The sequence below is a fragment of the Diabrotica undecimpunctata genome, chromosome 4, assembly GCF_040954645.1.
Source record: "Diabrotica undecimpunctata isolate CICGRU chromosome 4, icDiaUnde3, whole genome shotgun sequence".
NCBI classification, from domain to species: Eukaryota; Metazoa; Arthropoda; class Insecta; order Coleoptera; family Chrysomelidae; genus Diabrotica; species Diabrotica undecimpunctata.
Window position 1 is genome coordinate 34721540 of NC_092806.1, and position 16412 is coordinate 34737951.

Consider the following 16412-nt stretch of genomic DNA (forward strand, 5'->3'; position numbering starts at 1 on the left):
GTACTTTTTAAGAATTAAAATAAAAAAAAAAACTATTATATTTCTGCAGGATTCAGTTTACCCCTATTACGAAATATTTATCTACTTTACTCATAATATTGAAGTAACAACATTATTACAATTACTTATTCCATTCTGTTTGCTTCATTATAATTTTAGCGGATCGATAAAAAAAGTACGCTAAAAAAACTAATTTCTTAGTCTTTCCGCTTTAATATCTTTTCAAGATCTTCCCTCTCCAAAAAGTCCGATACTGTACAGTGAGATAACCGATCTCCTGATGACTAAGTCAGCGCTTGCGTACGCTTTTCCCGGTAGGTGGAGCTGGCATCAGTCGTGAATTGTGAATCCACCCAAGAAACACCGACTAGCGGTGTCGGTACATCGGTGTAGTGTGTGTAACTAGTGAAAAATTTCTTAAAATGTGGTTATTACCGACGATTATCTGTGCGATATTTACAACTAGCGGAATTCTCAACGAAGTTACGGTGAGTAATATTAGTTCTTCTCATTGTCGTTGGCAAAGCACAAAGAAACGGAGGAATTATGACAAACCAGGCATTGATTTTTAGATCCTTTCTCGCGCTGTTTGTATACATTTCATCCACAGTAGTAGGTGTTCCACTTATTTCAATATTATGGAAATGTCAGGGTTTTAAAACTGCATGAAATGACTTAAAAAGTAAAAAACATTATGTTTTGAAGAGTTTTGAACCTTGTCTCAATGTTATATTGTAAATATAAGTAATTTTAACCAACAACTTTACACCCACACATTTAAGAGTAAAGGAAGGGTATCTTACTTGGGCACGTCTGTGATTGAAAATGATGACTACATTATTATAAGTGGTTAAAGAATTGAAACAGGAGTACCTTTCAAATGTACAAATGTGAAAAAACTAAGGTAGTGCTGTTGAAATGTGTAGGTAGCTAAAAGGGTTTAAATAAAATTGTCAATTCATTATAGTATAATTACTATTTAAATGGGAATAAGCCACAATTTAATTTAATTGTGGCTTATTCCCATTTAAATAGTAATTACTTTAAAATGCCACAAGAAAATAGCTTCAGAACAATATCATTATAGTATGCTTCTACATGGACTTGGACCATGAATAAATATTGCAACAAAATAGTTTGAGTACTGGGTAAAGACAGATTGAAAAGTGTAAGTCTTTAAAATTTCTAGCCGTCATCTTATACATATGAGGCAAGATAAATACTTTTTAAAGTATAATTCCATCATAGTAAAACGTGAAAAGAATAAACATACTGTAACTGCAAAGTTTAACAAAGATATACATGCAGCTGTATCTATAATGCATAGGTATAGTTTGACGATAGCCAAACATTGTCACATACACGGTGCTGCAAGAAAGAAGTATAAAGAGAATTGTTATTAACCATTAACTGTAGTAAACTTTGGATTCGATTATATTTTTACCTACTATAGGGTTGATTTATATTTTTCATTTTTCATGTCTAGTTCCCTTGTCTTAATTATTTTCTGTCTTACTATAATGCCCCGTATAGTGTTTTGTAAACCTCCACAGATCAGTAACCTAAAATATATATAGCTTATATTTTCTATTCATTTCTTTTAAACTTTATTCTTATCATCTTTTGCCTGAGACCCATGCTGTTACACTAGCAGCACATACGGAATAAAGAGCTTGGTATGTATTAATCTGAATCTGGATTTTCCTAATATAAAACCAAATTTTTTTGTTCTGTCTATGTGTCTATGTACCTACTGACTATCCTATTTTCGTAATTTAATTTTTCCTATTCGGTAGTACTTTTTTACTTTTTCTCATGAACATTCTATACAATAGGATAAGGACTTTTCAAGTTTAAATGAATTTTGAATTGGAAGCATATCATAAACTAGTTTTCTATAAAGGGGCGGTAACACCCTGAGCCACCCGCTTTTTTATGGTTTAAATTTTAAGTAACTGTTGTTGGATAGGTCACATGTCATAGTTTAACAATACGAAATTAGTTGATGCTTTGACTCCACCCCCAGGTACTACCTCCGTATGACTAAAGTCCCTTGAATTTAGTCTTATCGTCAAGTTAACATGTTGCAATTTGGTTGAACTCATTACTATTTCTGAGTTAAGATTTTCGGCTTCAAGCGGGTAGATGGACGGACAGACGCAAGGCATACATTATGATGAAACTCTTTATTTTGTTGCTTCAATTACGTCTATCGTTTACTTGATACTTGGAACTGAAATTTGTATATATGTAATACGATGATAGTATAACTTTAAAAAAGATGATGATGATGTTTGTTCTTTTCTATTTGGGCGTCCAAATTGGCTTTAGTTATTCGGTATCTTGAGCTCTTCCTGCATTCAATTCACTTGTATTTAATGCTCTTCAATACATAGTGTTTTTGATTCACCTATTTCCCTTTAAAAAATGGATCATTTTTCATAACGATAACTAACAATGTAGATGGAAGTTTTATTATATGTTCAATATAGACGACTTCGTTCAGTGTTTCCTTAGTTATAAAAAATATAGTTTATTTATCATCAAAAAAAGTACATATTACCAAGATTTTAACAGAGATTAACAACTTTTTACAAGATTTTATCGAAAAATATATACATTTTATCATATTTTGACTAAAATATTAGGTTTTAGCAAGATTTGTTCAATTCTGTGTAAATTCTTACAGAAAATTGAACTGTTGTTAGCACAAAAACAAAATGGCAATAGATATCCAAAGACACATCATAAATTATTTCATTTTAATAACATTTGGCCTTCTTTAATTTCGGCCATACTTTTACAGCTAAAAATGAACCTGATTGGACCCTCTTGAATGGTACAGATAATGATTGGCATGGGAATGGGGGAATTGTCTTTAGTGATGAACCTTGATTTTGTTTAGGGATGCATGATGGCCGAGCTGGGGTCAGAAGACACCGCACTGTTGGGGTTACGGTATTAGGTGTCATCGCTTATGGTTCAAGGTCACCTCTAATCTTAATCAGATAGACGATGACTGCCTTCAGATGCTCCAGCATCCAATTCTTCAGCAGGATAACGCACAGTGGCATATTGCAAGAGTCTCTATGGACTTCTTTGAACAGGCTGTTTGAACATAACTCTTTAATTGTCCGTTTTTCTGGGATATATTGTTTCTAGTATGATGTTTGGTTGGTAGATGTTAATGTAGAATAGTTAAATTTATTTTCTTCGGAATATTATACACTTTGTGTGTATCTAAAAATTGTAAGAGTATTTAAATAACCATTCAGAAAGCCATCTGCACTACCGATACGGGTATCTTTTCTGTAGAATATTGTAAAATAAACTTGGAGTGGATCTGTGAATTGTTATGAGTAGGCGAGGGGTGAAAATCCCAAATTAAAAATTTCGTAGTATTATCGTTATGTCTATTATTAAGCCTTATCTATTAAGAAGATTAAATTGCTTTGTAAACCTCACCCGCCTTAGGGTTAGTTATGAATGGGAGGCCTCTTTTCCAAGAATAATTTCGAATAATTCTTAGTTTCATATAGTTTCAATAGTTTCCCATTTCATAGTTTTAATCTGTTTATCCTGCGATTTGTCTACCAAATGATTATTATAGCAAGTTTATCACTCATTCTTAGTATTCAAATATTTTTAAGTCATTTCGCAGAAATTTTGTCCATTTTTTATAATAAATATTTTATTTCGGAACTTTTATTCTAAAATAGTTAGTTTATTACATAGTTCTGCCGTTATAGTCGTAAAAATTAAGATAATAAACTGTATGCCTACAAACAGGAAAGCTTAAAAAATGGCCAGTTGGCAGTGCTTTATTACTTTCTCTCTCTCTCTCTCTCAATAGCAAACAAAACTTAAAATTTAAGACACTAAAATGCGATTAGAGGAATAAATTGCTGATCGAAAATCGCAATCAAAAACAGTTTAAAGTTTAAGTATTTTATATTTAACTGAGTATGTACAGTTCTGTACAGGCTGTGGTCAATTATTGCTGTTTATTTTTGCACTATTCAATATCTTATGCGATCAATTAGTTTAACGTGTTATTTAAACTTTTTTAATTAAGTGGAATAAGCGATCTGAGATTTAAAAAATAATAAAGCTGTAGGACTCACGTAATTTACAACGTAAATCCGAAAATTAAACTATTCAATACCAAGCATCTCCACAAACTCTTTAATAACATATAAAATATTGGGAAAATACCATCAGATTTGCTGGAATCAACTTGAATCAAATGTGAAGACACGGTGGTAGGCACTCAGTTTGGTTTCAAAAACGGTTTGGTAACACGTGAGGCACTTTTTACATGCAGTTATTGGTGCATGACCAGAGAAGCGACGTATTTATTTGCTTTATCGATTACCAAAAGACTTTTGACAATGTAAGACTTCTTTCTTCTTTTGTTCTTAGCCTTCTCTCGTCCATTTTTGGACATATGCCTCTCCCAACTCATTCCATCGATCTGTCTCCTGAGCAACATACTTCCAATTTGTTCCGCCTATTCTTTTCATGTCGTGAACACTTTGGTCCTCAAGTATTGAGGTATTTTGCGGTTCTTCAGTATCCAACTGAGTTTTCCAAATCCTGCATATGTCAGTCTTGCTCTTCTAGTGATTTCCGCACTTTGATTTTCTTTGTCAAGTTTCAGAATTTGGTCTAGGTAGATATATTCGTGGACTTGTCCTATCTCACTGCCATTTATAGTTATGCGCCTGGGAATGTCTGTGTTGGTCATTGCTTTTGTTTTTGTCATATTTATTTTAAGACCGACGTATTGGGAGCTGTATACTGGAATCAAACAGCAGAATTAAGGATTACCCTCGGTCTAGATACAGAACAAGTAGAAATAAATAAGGGTGTGAAACAGGACTGCATCCCCTTCCCTCTGCTGTTTAATATATACCTAGAAAAAAATTTTCAACTTGCACACAATGAAAAATGTAATAAAATAAATGGAATTCTCATAAATAATCGACGATATGCTAATGATTCAGCTATCGTAGTAGACAGCATAGGTTTCATAGACCTAACAGCGGCCACATTGAAGTTCTCCATAAGATCGGAGTCGACTACAGAGACATTCGAACAATAGCGAGTCTCTATTGGGGTCAAACAGCTTAAGTGAAAGTAGGATCTACATTGACCAATAAAATTGAGATCAAGAAAGCGGTACAACAGGGCTGTATCTTGTCTCCTATTCTCTTTAATATATACTCAGAAGAAGTATTTAAGACAGCGCTGGAGGAAAGCACAGAAGGCATAAAGATAAATGGAGAAATAATTAATAACATAAGGTATGCTGATGACACTGTGATTCTAGCAAGTAGCATGGAGGAACTGAGTTGCCTAATGAGTAAGATACAAAAAAACAAGTGCACAATACGGACTCAGACTAAATATCACAAAAACCAAATGGATGTTAGTAAGCAAAACCCAACAACCACCACAGTAACTGATATTAGACAATGAAAGAATTGAACACGTGGATTCGTACATCTACTTGGGAACAACAGTTAACTCAAATTGGGATCAAGCGAAGGAAATACGTATAAGAGTAGAAAAGGCAAGAGCATCGTTCACTAGCATGAAGCAAATTTTCTTCAACATGTCAACCTATTACAATACCTATACCTATTACAATGCCCTAAAGGTTATGTGTTATTATATTCCTTTTTATATTATTATCTTTTTCTGGATGTTTTAATCTCTAAAAACGATACTGGATACGAAACTCAGGTGTATAGAAAACCAACACACACCAACAGATATTTAAATTTCAAATCAAATCACAATATTATTATTAAAAAGGGAATCATTAAATCCTTATACGATAGAGCCAAAATTACTTGTTCTAACGAAAATTCGTTCTTGGAGGAAAAACATTTGTTAACGTCTGTTTTATTAAAAAATGATTATCCTTTATCGTTTATAAATAAGGAATTTTCAACAATCGATCGAATGGAACAAAACAACTTAGAACGAGATCCTACAGCATATACAAGGAATAATACGAGGAAAATAACGATACCATACATAAAAGGATTATCGGAAAAGCTTAAAAGGATAGGAAATAAATTCAACATTTCAACAACATTCAAAACAACAGAGGTTTTTTTCTGGTTTTTACTCATAACTTACTATGGAATCACTAACAGTATAATGTATGTCTGAATTGTCAATACAGATGAGTCAGATAAAATTAAATTATTAGAAGAATTTTTCACTAAGTAACAAAAAACAAAATTTGTTTAATTTACTAATGTTTGTATTTTGAGAACGATTTCCGAAGTGGAAATTGAAACGTCAATAAACGTATTTTAACCTTTAATTGTGGCTTATTCCCATTTAAATAGTAATTAACAGAAAACTGAAGAATGGACTGCCTCAGGGATCTGTACTAGCTCCTCTTCTCTTTAGCCTGTACATCGCTGATGTACCAGAAACCAGATCAAGGAAGTTTGGTTACGCCGATGACTGGGTCCTTGCAACAAGGTGTAAGTCATTTAAAGAAACAGAAGAAATCCTCACGGTGGACTTACACACAGTGGTAAAGTATTTCCGTAAATGGAGGCTCCAACCAATCGCTACCAAAACAGAGGTTTCCAGTTTCCACCTAAATAACAAGCTTGCAGGAAGAACACTCAACATCCAATTCGACAATACTACACTCGCCTACAATAAAACACCAAATTACCTTGGGGTGACTCATGACAGAACCCTATCTTTCAAGGAAAACATCATCCAGAAGCTGTCCGGCACAACATGGGGAGCATCGGCTTCCACCTTGCGATCATCTGCCCTTGTCTTCTTAACCGTGGAATAATGCCCTTCAGTCTGGCTTAACAGCCCACATATATACAAAGTAGATGCCCAATTGAACAATACTGAGCCATATTCCACCACCCAAACTATGGCGCAGACACTCCCTCACTAGTGAGTACAGAAAGATACTTAGTAACGAGATCCTGCCAATCCATCAGGAAATAGATGCTGCAACGGTAACTGTCTACACTCCAGAGGACCGCCAATAAAAACAGCACAGACTGCTGTGGAAAATGAGTTCAACTTAACGACCACTTGAACTCAAGAATGGATAGAACAAAATAGCAGCTTACCCTACATCACACAAAAACCACCAGGTTTTGACTTACCACGCAACACATGCTGAACTGAATCAGAACCCTACACGGCAGATGCGGTTGCATGATGCACAATTGGGGTAATCGACCATCCCCACTCTGTGACTGCGGACAACCACAAATCATATGTCACTGTCACATTAGAGAACAGTGTCCCACAAGATCCTATCATGGCAGATCAGTGGATTTCCTAATGCCGACTCCAGAGTCGATAGACTATATAAATAAGTTAGATGTTCGTTTGTAAACATATGTATTATGTTTTATACAAAATATATGTAAATTTAAATGTAAATGTGTCAAGTGTCATACGATAAATTAAATAATTGATCACTTGAAGTAAGATCGCTAAACCATATTGAAGCGTTCCAAATGTGGTGTCTCAGAAGGATCCTTAAAATTCTATGGGTCGACCGTATTACAAATGGTGAGGTTTAAGGCAGAGCTAATGTCCAAAGAGATCTAAACATCGGTAAATAGCGAAAGGTCTCATATTTAGGCTATGTTGTAGAGTATTATAGAGTAGAAAAAGAATCAATACATACAGTTTTTCTAAGAGTCTTTCTTTTATTATTTTTTTAAAGTGTCGAGCTGCTTGTGCTTTTTAATCATCTCACTCTTCTTTATCTCGTTTAATTTTATTATCAGAGTATTTTACCTTTTTCTTCATTTTCTTCTATTTCTTCTATTTATTTTGGGTCGTTTGTACTATTGTGTTTTTGTTTGTATTATCTTGAGTTCTGATTCGTTTCCATCTTGTTTTACTTTCGGTTCTTGAATTTTAGAAATTTTAGTACAGTGATTGTAGAATCCATATTTTTTTTTTAATCAAGCAGTTTCCGCCAGTACATATTTTCTAGTTTTGTTATTCTGTTGTGATTTTGCCTTCATTTCTATATTTTTGATCTTAGTACAATTAAGTAATTATATATACTACAGTTTTTGGGCTTTTATTATGTAATACAATTATAATCATTCACATCTTGTCAAGTTAATTTTGAAGAATTTCAATTTGCATTCATAACGGTTCTTTAATCACCCATCAATAAGGAATATGTTAATGTTTTCGACTTTTAATGTAGCAGACACATTTTTTTATGGCAGATGCGGTCCATTGGCCGCTTTTTATTACACTTATGATATATTGGTCCGTTTTTTTAATTTGTTCATTTCTTATTTGAACATTGAACTGCTGGCTGGTTGTTTCAATATTTATCTGTACAGACGGAAGATTTGAATAAAAGAAATGATTCAAACCATGCGTGAGATCAATATTTTAAGCAGTATTCATATAAGATTTTAGGGAAAGATAATAAAAGTTTTGATAAATAATGAATTTGATGCAAACTTTGATCTGTACATTTTGTAATACGTAGTGGTTAGTACATTAGATCAGAGATTTTAGTTTTATTTAGATTTAGTTAAATTTATTTAGTATATGACAGATAATGGACCAGAAACTAGCCCACTAACTTAAACTCCTTTTGATCTCAAAAGTAAAGACCTCTTGTTGGAATCGAAACGTTAGTATGGTAATATGAAACTAGAAATAAACCAGGACAAAGTATTTTCACTGAATGCTATGAATTATATTATTCAACAAAATTGCTATTTTTACTATTTTCTTTACAATTTCATAATATTTTCAATCACATTTCTTTTCAGCAGCAGTTTCACATTCGTTAGTAAGATCTTTTTTACGTTTTCTGTACAAAAAATTATGAAACATTCCCAAAATGAAAATAACAAATGGACTACCTAAGCTCTGACGTCAGAATGGGCGGGGGTTTTAAAAACCTTTTCAAACATTCGTAATTTGTGTGTAAATTGTGTGTGTAATCCTTCTTCTTCCCGCTGGGTGCAATTTAATTGTCCCAGTAGCGATCACAGATCACCTAACCTCTAGATGCTTCACGACAATACTTTAGTTGGATATGAAATTCAGCGCTCCAAGAGATTTGTATCGGAACTAATTCAAGCGATAAATTACGCGGGAAATTCAAAATTTAATTTTGGTGGGAAAATTTAAATAAAGCTTAAAATATTTAAATATAATTTGGTATATTTGAAAAAAAAAATGTATTTGAAATTTTAAAATGTGCAAATTATTTTTAAATTCAAATATACACAATAACGTTTACGAAAAAATAAAACAAATATAATTTATTTATTTATTTAATACATGTAAAACAACTTTGTATATGAATTTAGAATAGAATAGAAATATGCTTTATTACCACTAAACCAAAAAGTCAGAAAAATAACAATTTAAAATTTACTGAAATTACATAAATCGTCAATATCACAAAATAAAAGATAATAAAATACACAATGTATTGCAAAATTTAAATAAATTGCAAATTGCATAATAAATCCTTACGAACTAATACGTTTAAGTTTCTGCATGTGATACTCAAATATATATTTATACAAATACTTTAGTTACTTGTACATAAAGCTATTCGTTAAGAAACTCTTTTACTGAATAATATGGTCTTTCAGATAGATAGGTTTTTGTTCTTTTACGGAACTTAAGGAAAGAAGTTGCAGATTTAAGTTGCAAAGGGAGATGATTGTATAATCTTTTTACTGAATATAATATAGATTTCTTTACTAACGCAGTGGACGGGATCAGTAAATACGCATTAAAGTTTGAATTTCTGGTGGAGTAGTCATGATTAGGTCTTGCTGAAAAAATATGTAGGCGTTTACGAATCAAGCAAACAGTTTCTAAAATATATAAAGAAGGAAGACTTAAAATTCCGTGATTTTTTAAGTATCTTCTGCAATATGTTATTCTACCGAGAACAAAAAGATACCGTATTGCTCTTTTTTTGTTTGTAATTTAAAAACAACTGTCAGATTGGGCAGCTGTTCTAGAACCCCAAAAAAGAAGACCATATCGTAGATGAGACTCGAACAAAGAAAAATATGTTATTTTGGAAGATGCTAAATTAATTTTCTTCAAAACAGATCTTATTGCATAGCAGGCTGAGGCTAGTTTCTTACTTAACAAATCGATATGAAGGGACCATTTAAGATTGCTGACTATAAAAATACCAAGAAATTTTACAGAATCAATGATACTGATCTGGCTATTATTAAGAAGCAAGGATTGAAGAGCTTTATAGGATAATGCTACTGTCTTATCCACGTTAAAAGAGAGTAAATTAGAGTCTGACTAGGTTTTTATTTTAAATAGATCAGAATTTATAGTTGCATGAAGAATTGCAATATTAGAGTTTCTCCAGGTAATCCTGGTATCATCAGCAAAAAAAAATGTTTCCATCGGTTTTAAGTTGGTGATGTGATTTATAAAGATAAGGAAAAGTAGAGGACCCAATACTAAACCTTGTGATACTCCACATACAATGCTTTTGTGACTAGAAGCTGTATCATTTGCTATAACTAGTTATTTCCTATTCCCTAAGTAAGATTGGAACCAATTCAAAGAAACACCTCGAATTCCATAGAAATTTTGTTTTTTTTTATCAAAATGTCGTGATTTACACAATCAAAAGCTTTGGACTAGTCACAGAAAACAGTGGCAGTATAAAGATTATTGTGTAGTGCTTGATATAGCTCATTTGGTACATACATAGCATCACTGGTACATTTATTACATAAAAACCCGATCTGACTTTGTGATTTTTTACAAATCATTAAATATAAATATAACTCAAACTAAAAGAGCACATAATACACACTATACAAGCATGAATACAAATTAATGACCAAGATGTATTAAGATGACCAATTATGGAGATAAATAGGATACTATGGAACAGATATTTCTTTCCAAAGAGTATTTGTGGTGTAATTGTTTTAATGCTCCATATAATTTTTTCTTTTTAGTGGTAATTGTACCTCTTGATATATTACACTGCTGCAATATTTTCAGTGGTGTGATATTCTTAAGGGCAACACCTAAAAATAAATGTGATGTTAATTTCTTTATTCAATCCTTACAAGGCAAAATTGATTCATTATATTAACCTTCGTGTAGTGGCATTACTGAGTGAGAGACTTGGTAGACTGTTTTTTGATGTGAGTATTAAACAATTTATTGTAAGTACTAGAATGTTTCAGTACCTTCATAGATCTTTGTTAGATTTTAGCAATGGGAGATTATAAACACAGGCAAGCTCCTATTTCTAGTTTTTAGCCCCAGCTGGTCTATGACACTGAGGCAACTAAACTTAAAAACTCTAGTATCACTACCAGAAGGTTAAGCAAACTGTTAATTTTATAGTTAACCATATTAGAGAATATTTACAAATCTGCTGATGACAATACAAAATATAAAATTTTAACTACAATTACCTTTTAAATCCTTACTCTCATCAGTTTGTATTAAAATTTCTTCGTTTGGTAACTGTGCATCATTGTGTTCGGCAACTAAAAAGTTTCATAAAATAGTAACCAATTTGAAAATAATTGTTATCTTCGTAATACTTACTACAATGGGGTATCTCAAATGATTGAAACATGTGTGTAGATTGTGCATCTCTACTTGTTGAAGGACTCTCAACTAAAACAAAAAGTTAATATAATAATTTATACCATGATTCACTTCAAGTAAAATAATTTTTATTAATTACATATTAGGGTTACTTACTTTCGTTTACATTTGCTTCCACACTCAACATTGAAATACTTCTGGGATGTAAATTGGAAGAAGAATCTAAAATCAATCATCAATCAGTTATTTGTTCTCTAATATCAAATATTTATTGGACTCACCATACAAATGTAAGCTAGGAATTGCATTTTTATACAATTTATGGCTCCATGAAGAAACAAACTTATCTTCAAAGTGTCTGTGGCAGATTCGTTTTGTTTTAAAAACTGTCCAGGAATTCATCATATCTAAATTAGGATTTTTTATAACACTAAGCCACTTCCTAAATCGTATAATGTCTTTATCAGGATTTGGAAAGGCATGTCTAATTGATGACGAATTGGTACATTGTAGGATACAACATTTATTGTGAAAAACCATATTTAACTAATTATTATTAATCTGCAAAATACTGTTTGAACACCGCCACGAACATTTAAAACACAGATCACTGAGGTAGGTGGTTTGTAATTTACAAACTAATTTGAGGTTAATGCTAACAATAACCCAGAGATATTAAACCAAGTTTAGTTTAATTTCTTTGCAATAATAACCATCAAATTCAAATCAAAATCTGACTATATAGATGCTAATCAATTATTAGCGATTGACAATTATAATTTTTAGTTGTGTTCTAAACCTAAACTGCAGAGTAAAGGTAAAGACAGAGTAAAGCGACATCTGAAGAAGATTTGTATCGGTACTACAAATGACATTTAGTTTAGTTTGACCTTGAGCTACCTACGTGAAACGTCTAGTTATTAGTGGTCTGTGGTAGCGATCGTTCAGATGCCTCCTCGCTGATATCGTATAAATCCTCGCCTGATAGCGATTCAATATTAGAGCACGATTGACCTTGATAACTATTACATGATAACGAGCAAAACAATCCAAACTTTTTGCAACTGCATGTTGTATTGCATCCCTTTGTACAGTTTAAGGAGTTTTCACAATAATTGAGGAGTTTTTCCGGTGTAGGTGGGAGTAAAGTCGGGGTTAGTTTCCAATGTGTTGTCGATTAACTTCCAACTCCAGTCTTTTGGGTCTTGTTGATTACCAAGCTATACCTTAACTTAATAATATATATACCCAAAATAGGTGTTGATGAGCCGAAGCAGAGGTTGGAAGAGGACAAGCTAATTGCACTCGTTTTTTGTTACGAGTATCCCTTTCCAAGCGTACGTACCGTAACTTATATAAGAAGGTAACTTTTTTTGGAACTCTATAGATCGAAAGATCCTAAATCGTTCTTCTTTTTAATTTAGTTTTTTTTCTCGTACCAAACTTGATTTAAAATACTATGGTTATCTATAGAACGTGAATGTTGCTGTTTCTGATTTTTCAGTAATAATATTTTTTTTACACTACCTCAGCTTTAATCGTATCTGAATTTTCCCGTTATCTTCAGCTGTATTTTTGCAAATATTTTTTAATTCGTTTAATGTCTTGTTTTGGGCTAACTTGACCGGGCTAATTGAGCACATTGATATTTAAAAAACAGTATTGACTGTGCTCTTAAACAAACCATAACCATATTCATTACGAAATAATTTAATAAGTTAATTATTTTTGCTATTGTTTTTCCTTAAAAATATTACAAATGTTGGATATTAAAATCACAATATAACGATGGCATATAGCAATGAAAATAATCTAATAAAGAACAGTAATTACCGTTTTGAATTTCCAATTATTTAATCAATTTTATTAATTAACTATTAGAATTCGTTGTTGAAAACATCAATGTTTATAAATAATAGAAACTGGATATTTTTGGTATTAAATTGTTCATTTCAAAGAATTTGTGTTGTGTACGGAACCGAAATAATTTGGAATCGATACTGAAAGCGATTGATAGTACAAATTATAGTAACCTAAATTATTGTTGTTTTTATCATGCTAAAATTTTTGTCGTGTTTTTTACATATTTAACTGTCATGATCAATATTAATATCTTACATTAAATTTTGGTTAATTCCCAATAAAAATAGTAAATCATATTAAAATGCCTCAAGAAAATAACTTCAGAACATGATACAATGTACTCGTCTTCGCTTTGAAACTTCGTAAAACGAAATTTCAAAGCAAAAACCCTATGCAAAGATCAGAAAAAATCATTCGTCAAAAATAAAAACATTCTACACATCTGACTAATAAATAAAACAAAAAAACTCAAAGTGCAAATTAATATTTTACTCAGCATCAGTGTCTGACAAGCTGTTATCATTAACTACGTTAATTATTAGTGGTTCAACTTGAGTCTCAATGATATTGTCAAGATCCCACATCTTTTGTTCGACTTTCTGCTGAACTTGCTGCATACATTTATGCCATTTTGTGGATGTATACTCGCGAATTCTTCATCAAAAAGATCTTTTATATAATGAATATTTAAAACTATTAGTATTCTTCTCCGCGATATAATTTTTTAAGTCTGCTCAAATTAACTCAATTTGATTGAGCTCACAGTGGTATGGCGGAAGCCTCAACACTATTTGATTTTTTTATGTTTATTCACAATAGTCAAAATGTCGACTTTTAAAAGTAAATTTTCAAAACTGATATTTTTTTATCACAGTCAATCTTGACTATTTGCTTTTTTCGACGCCGTTGTCGGTATTTTTTCCACTCATCTTGTGTGGTACGGAGCATTAAAACTATCTGAACTGAAACAATCACTAAATTTTTGTCTAGTTTCTCTAATACCGAAAACAACTAGTCTCATTCACGTAATAAATACGACCATCATTTAGGTAAGATTTAATTTTCTTTAAAATATTCCCTTCCCCACAAAACGATCTTATCTTGTTCTAACAACATGCTCTGCCTTTCTCGTTTTTGACTCTTAAAATTAAGTGTCTTAAGATGTTTCTAAAATTCATGCACCTTCTTTATTATGGCAGTACGATCAGCTGTCTACTAAATCGATTATTGAGTTGCAAGTCCGACTAACTTTTAGGTCGAAAAGTATTTGAGTATTTTTATATTTTCTGAGTATGTATATTATAAATACTTCGCCTGCACACACCTGACTGATGTGCAACTTTTATTACCGACTCATGTATAGTTAGAGCAGGAATTTTCTTGTATTTCACACTTATAAATATTTAAAATAATTTCTTTCGCTTTGACATCGAATTCATATTTTTTAGTTATTTAAAAACTAAGAACCAATTAAGGAAATAAAAGTAAAAAAATAAATACAACGATTAACAAGTAACGTTCACTAATTGCAGTTGCAACAAACTGAAAGCCAATCTTACTATAAGTAGCAACTCTATTAAGTTTTAATAATTTAATAGAAAGGCGGAACCTTACGCCTATGGCTTCCTACGTGTCTTAGCGTGATTCTGTTTACTCCCAGTACATCTTTATTTTGATTATATTGCAGTTATTTTCACGGAATAAAAATAATTTTTTATAATTTTCTAAAAACAACTATCCATTCGGGTAGGAAGGGGGCACCAGACCCCTACCTACTTTTCCCCTTTAATTTCGTTTTTGAAAAAACTAGGAAAAACATATTTACACGTAAAGTATGACAGATAGGCTAGTTTAGCTTGCTTTTAGGGATTTTTTTGTGATGCACATTGAATTCTTATATATGATTCTTAAAGACTACTGTTGATAATTTGATGAGATTTTACAAATGTGTCCAAAGTTTGTGATCCTTTTGTACAATTACTATTATAATATTAGCTCTTAATTGTATTTTTTAGCCAAAACACAACAGGCTTCTTGCTTTTCGGTCTTTTTTACTAATCTTGGATTGCACATTGCAGAAAGTCCTTATGTAATCTAGCTTTGTTTTGTAGCTGTCTTGTCTGTTTGATGTGCACCCTATTAATTTCATCTGAACAAATATAAACTGATTTCAAAAATATGTTTCTGTTAAACTATTTTTGCTTAGTTAAAGTTTATTTTCGAATTTCCTTAGTCAAAATAAACAATGATTAAAATCTCAGTCAGAGAACATCTATTTTGAACGACTACATCCAATTAATGAAAGTGATTGCTATCAGAGATATAGCGTTAGGTCATTGGCATCTTGTTAAGTAATGTAGGTATAAACAAACCGACCAAACACCTCGTTGTTGACGTACATCATTTAAAATAATAAGCATCTTTTTGATGGTGATGCAATGTTATGGAGTTTTGTAGGATACACATTTTTACAATAAAGTGTTTATTTATAGTTAATAATATATTAAGTAATACAAATTTAACAAAACATTAATTCTAAATTATGAATAATGGAACTTGCAGTATTTTTTCTTCTTCTCCTAGAAGAAGTATTTTTTTGTACGTACTTAACCAAAAATATTTACAATATATATATATATATATATATATATATATATTTACAATATATATATATATATATATATATATATATATATATATATATATATATATATATATTATATTTTTTAATCAGTTGTCTAAATTATCTCTTTTTTATAAGCGTGAAATTTAAAATCCGCTCCCCACTGCCAATCTGAAACAGTTTTTAGACATTTGCTGCACACTGTATTTAATCTACGACTTAAAAAAGTTTTTAAGCTTATAAATATGCGTGAATGAATATCCAATACAATTCTACTATTACTTTACTGGAAGCTGGAATAAAAAAATGTTTC

At 31.5% G+C, this 16412-nt stretch overlaps 2 protein-coding genes across 2 annotated transcripts in view; one reads left to right on the forward strand and one right to left on the reverse strand.

Annotated features, from left to right (window-relative positions):
- Positions 1-330: 330 nt before the first annotated feature.
- Appl (amyloid-beta-like protein) overlaps positions 331-16412 on the forward strand; it is a 671165-nt gene continuing 655083 nt past the window's right edge. The window contains exon 1 of the mRNA XM_072529339.1: positions 331-488. Within this exon, the coding sequence (XP_072385440.1) occupies positions 423-488 (66 nt within the window). The 5' untranslated portion in view covers positions 331-422. The remainder of the gene's footprint in view (positions 489-16412) is intronic.
- LOC140438211 (uncharacterized) lies at positions 10743-11807 on the reverse strand. The gene is made up of 4 exons (XM_072527922.1): positions 11770-11807; positions 11611-11682; positions 11475-11549; positions 10743-11078 (listed from the first exon to the last, which is right to left on the reverse strand). Exons 1-4 carry the CDS (start codon positions 11798-11800, stop codon positions 10909-10911), a joined length of 348 nt encoding a protein of 115 aa, XP_072384023.1. The 5' UTR covers positions 11801-11807; the 3' UTR covers positions 10743-10908.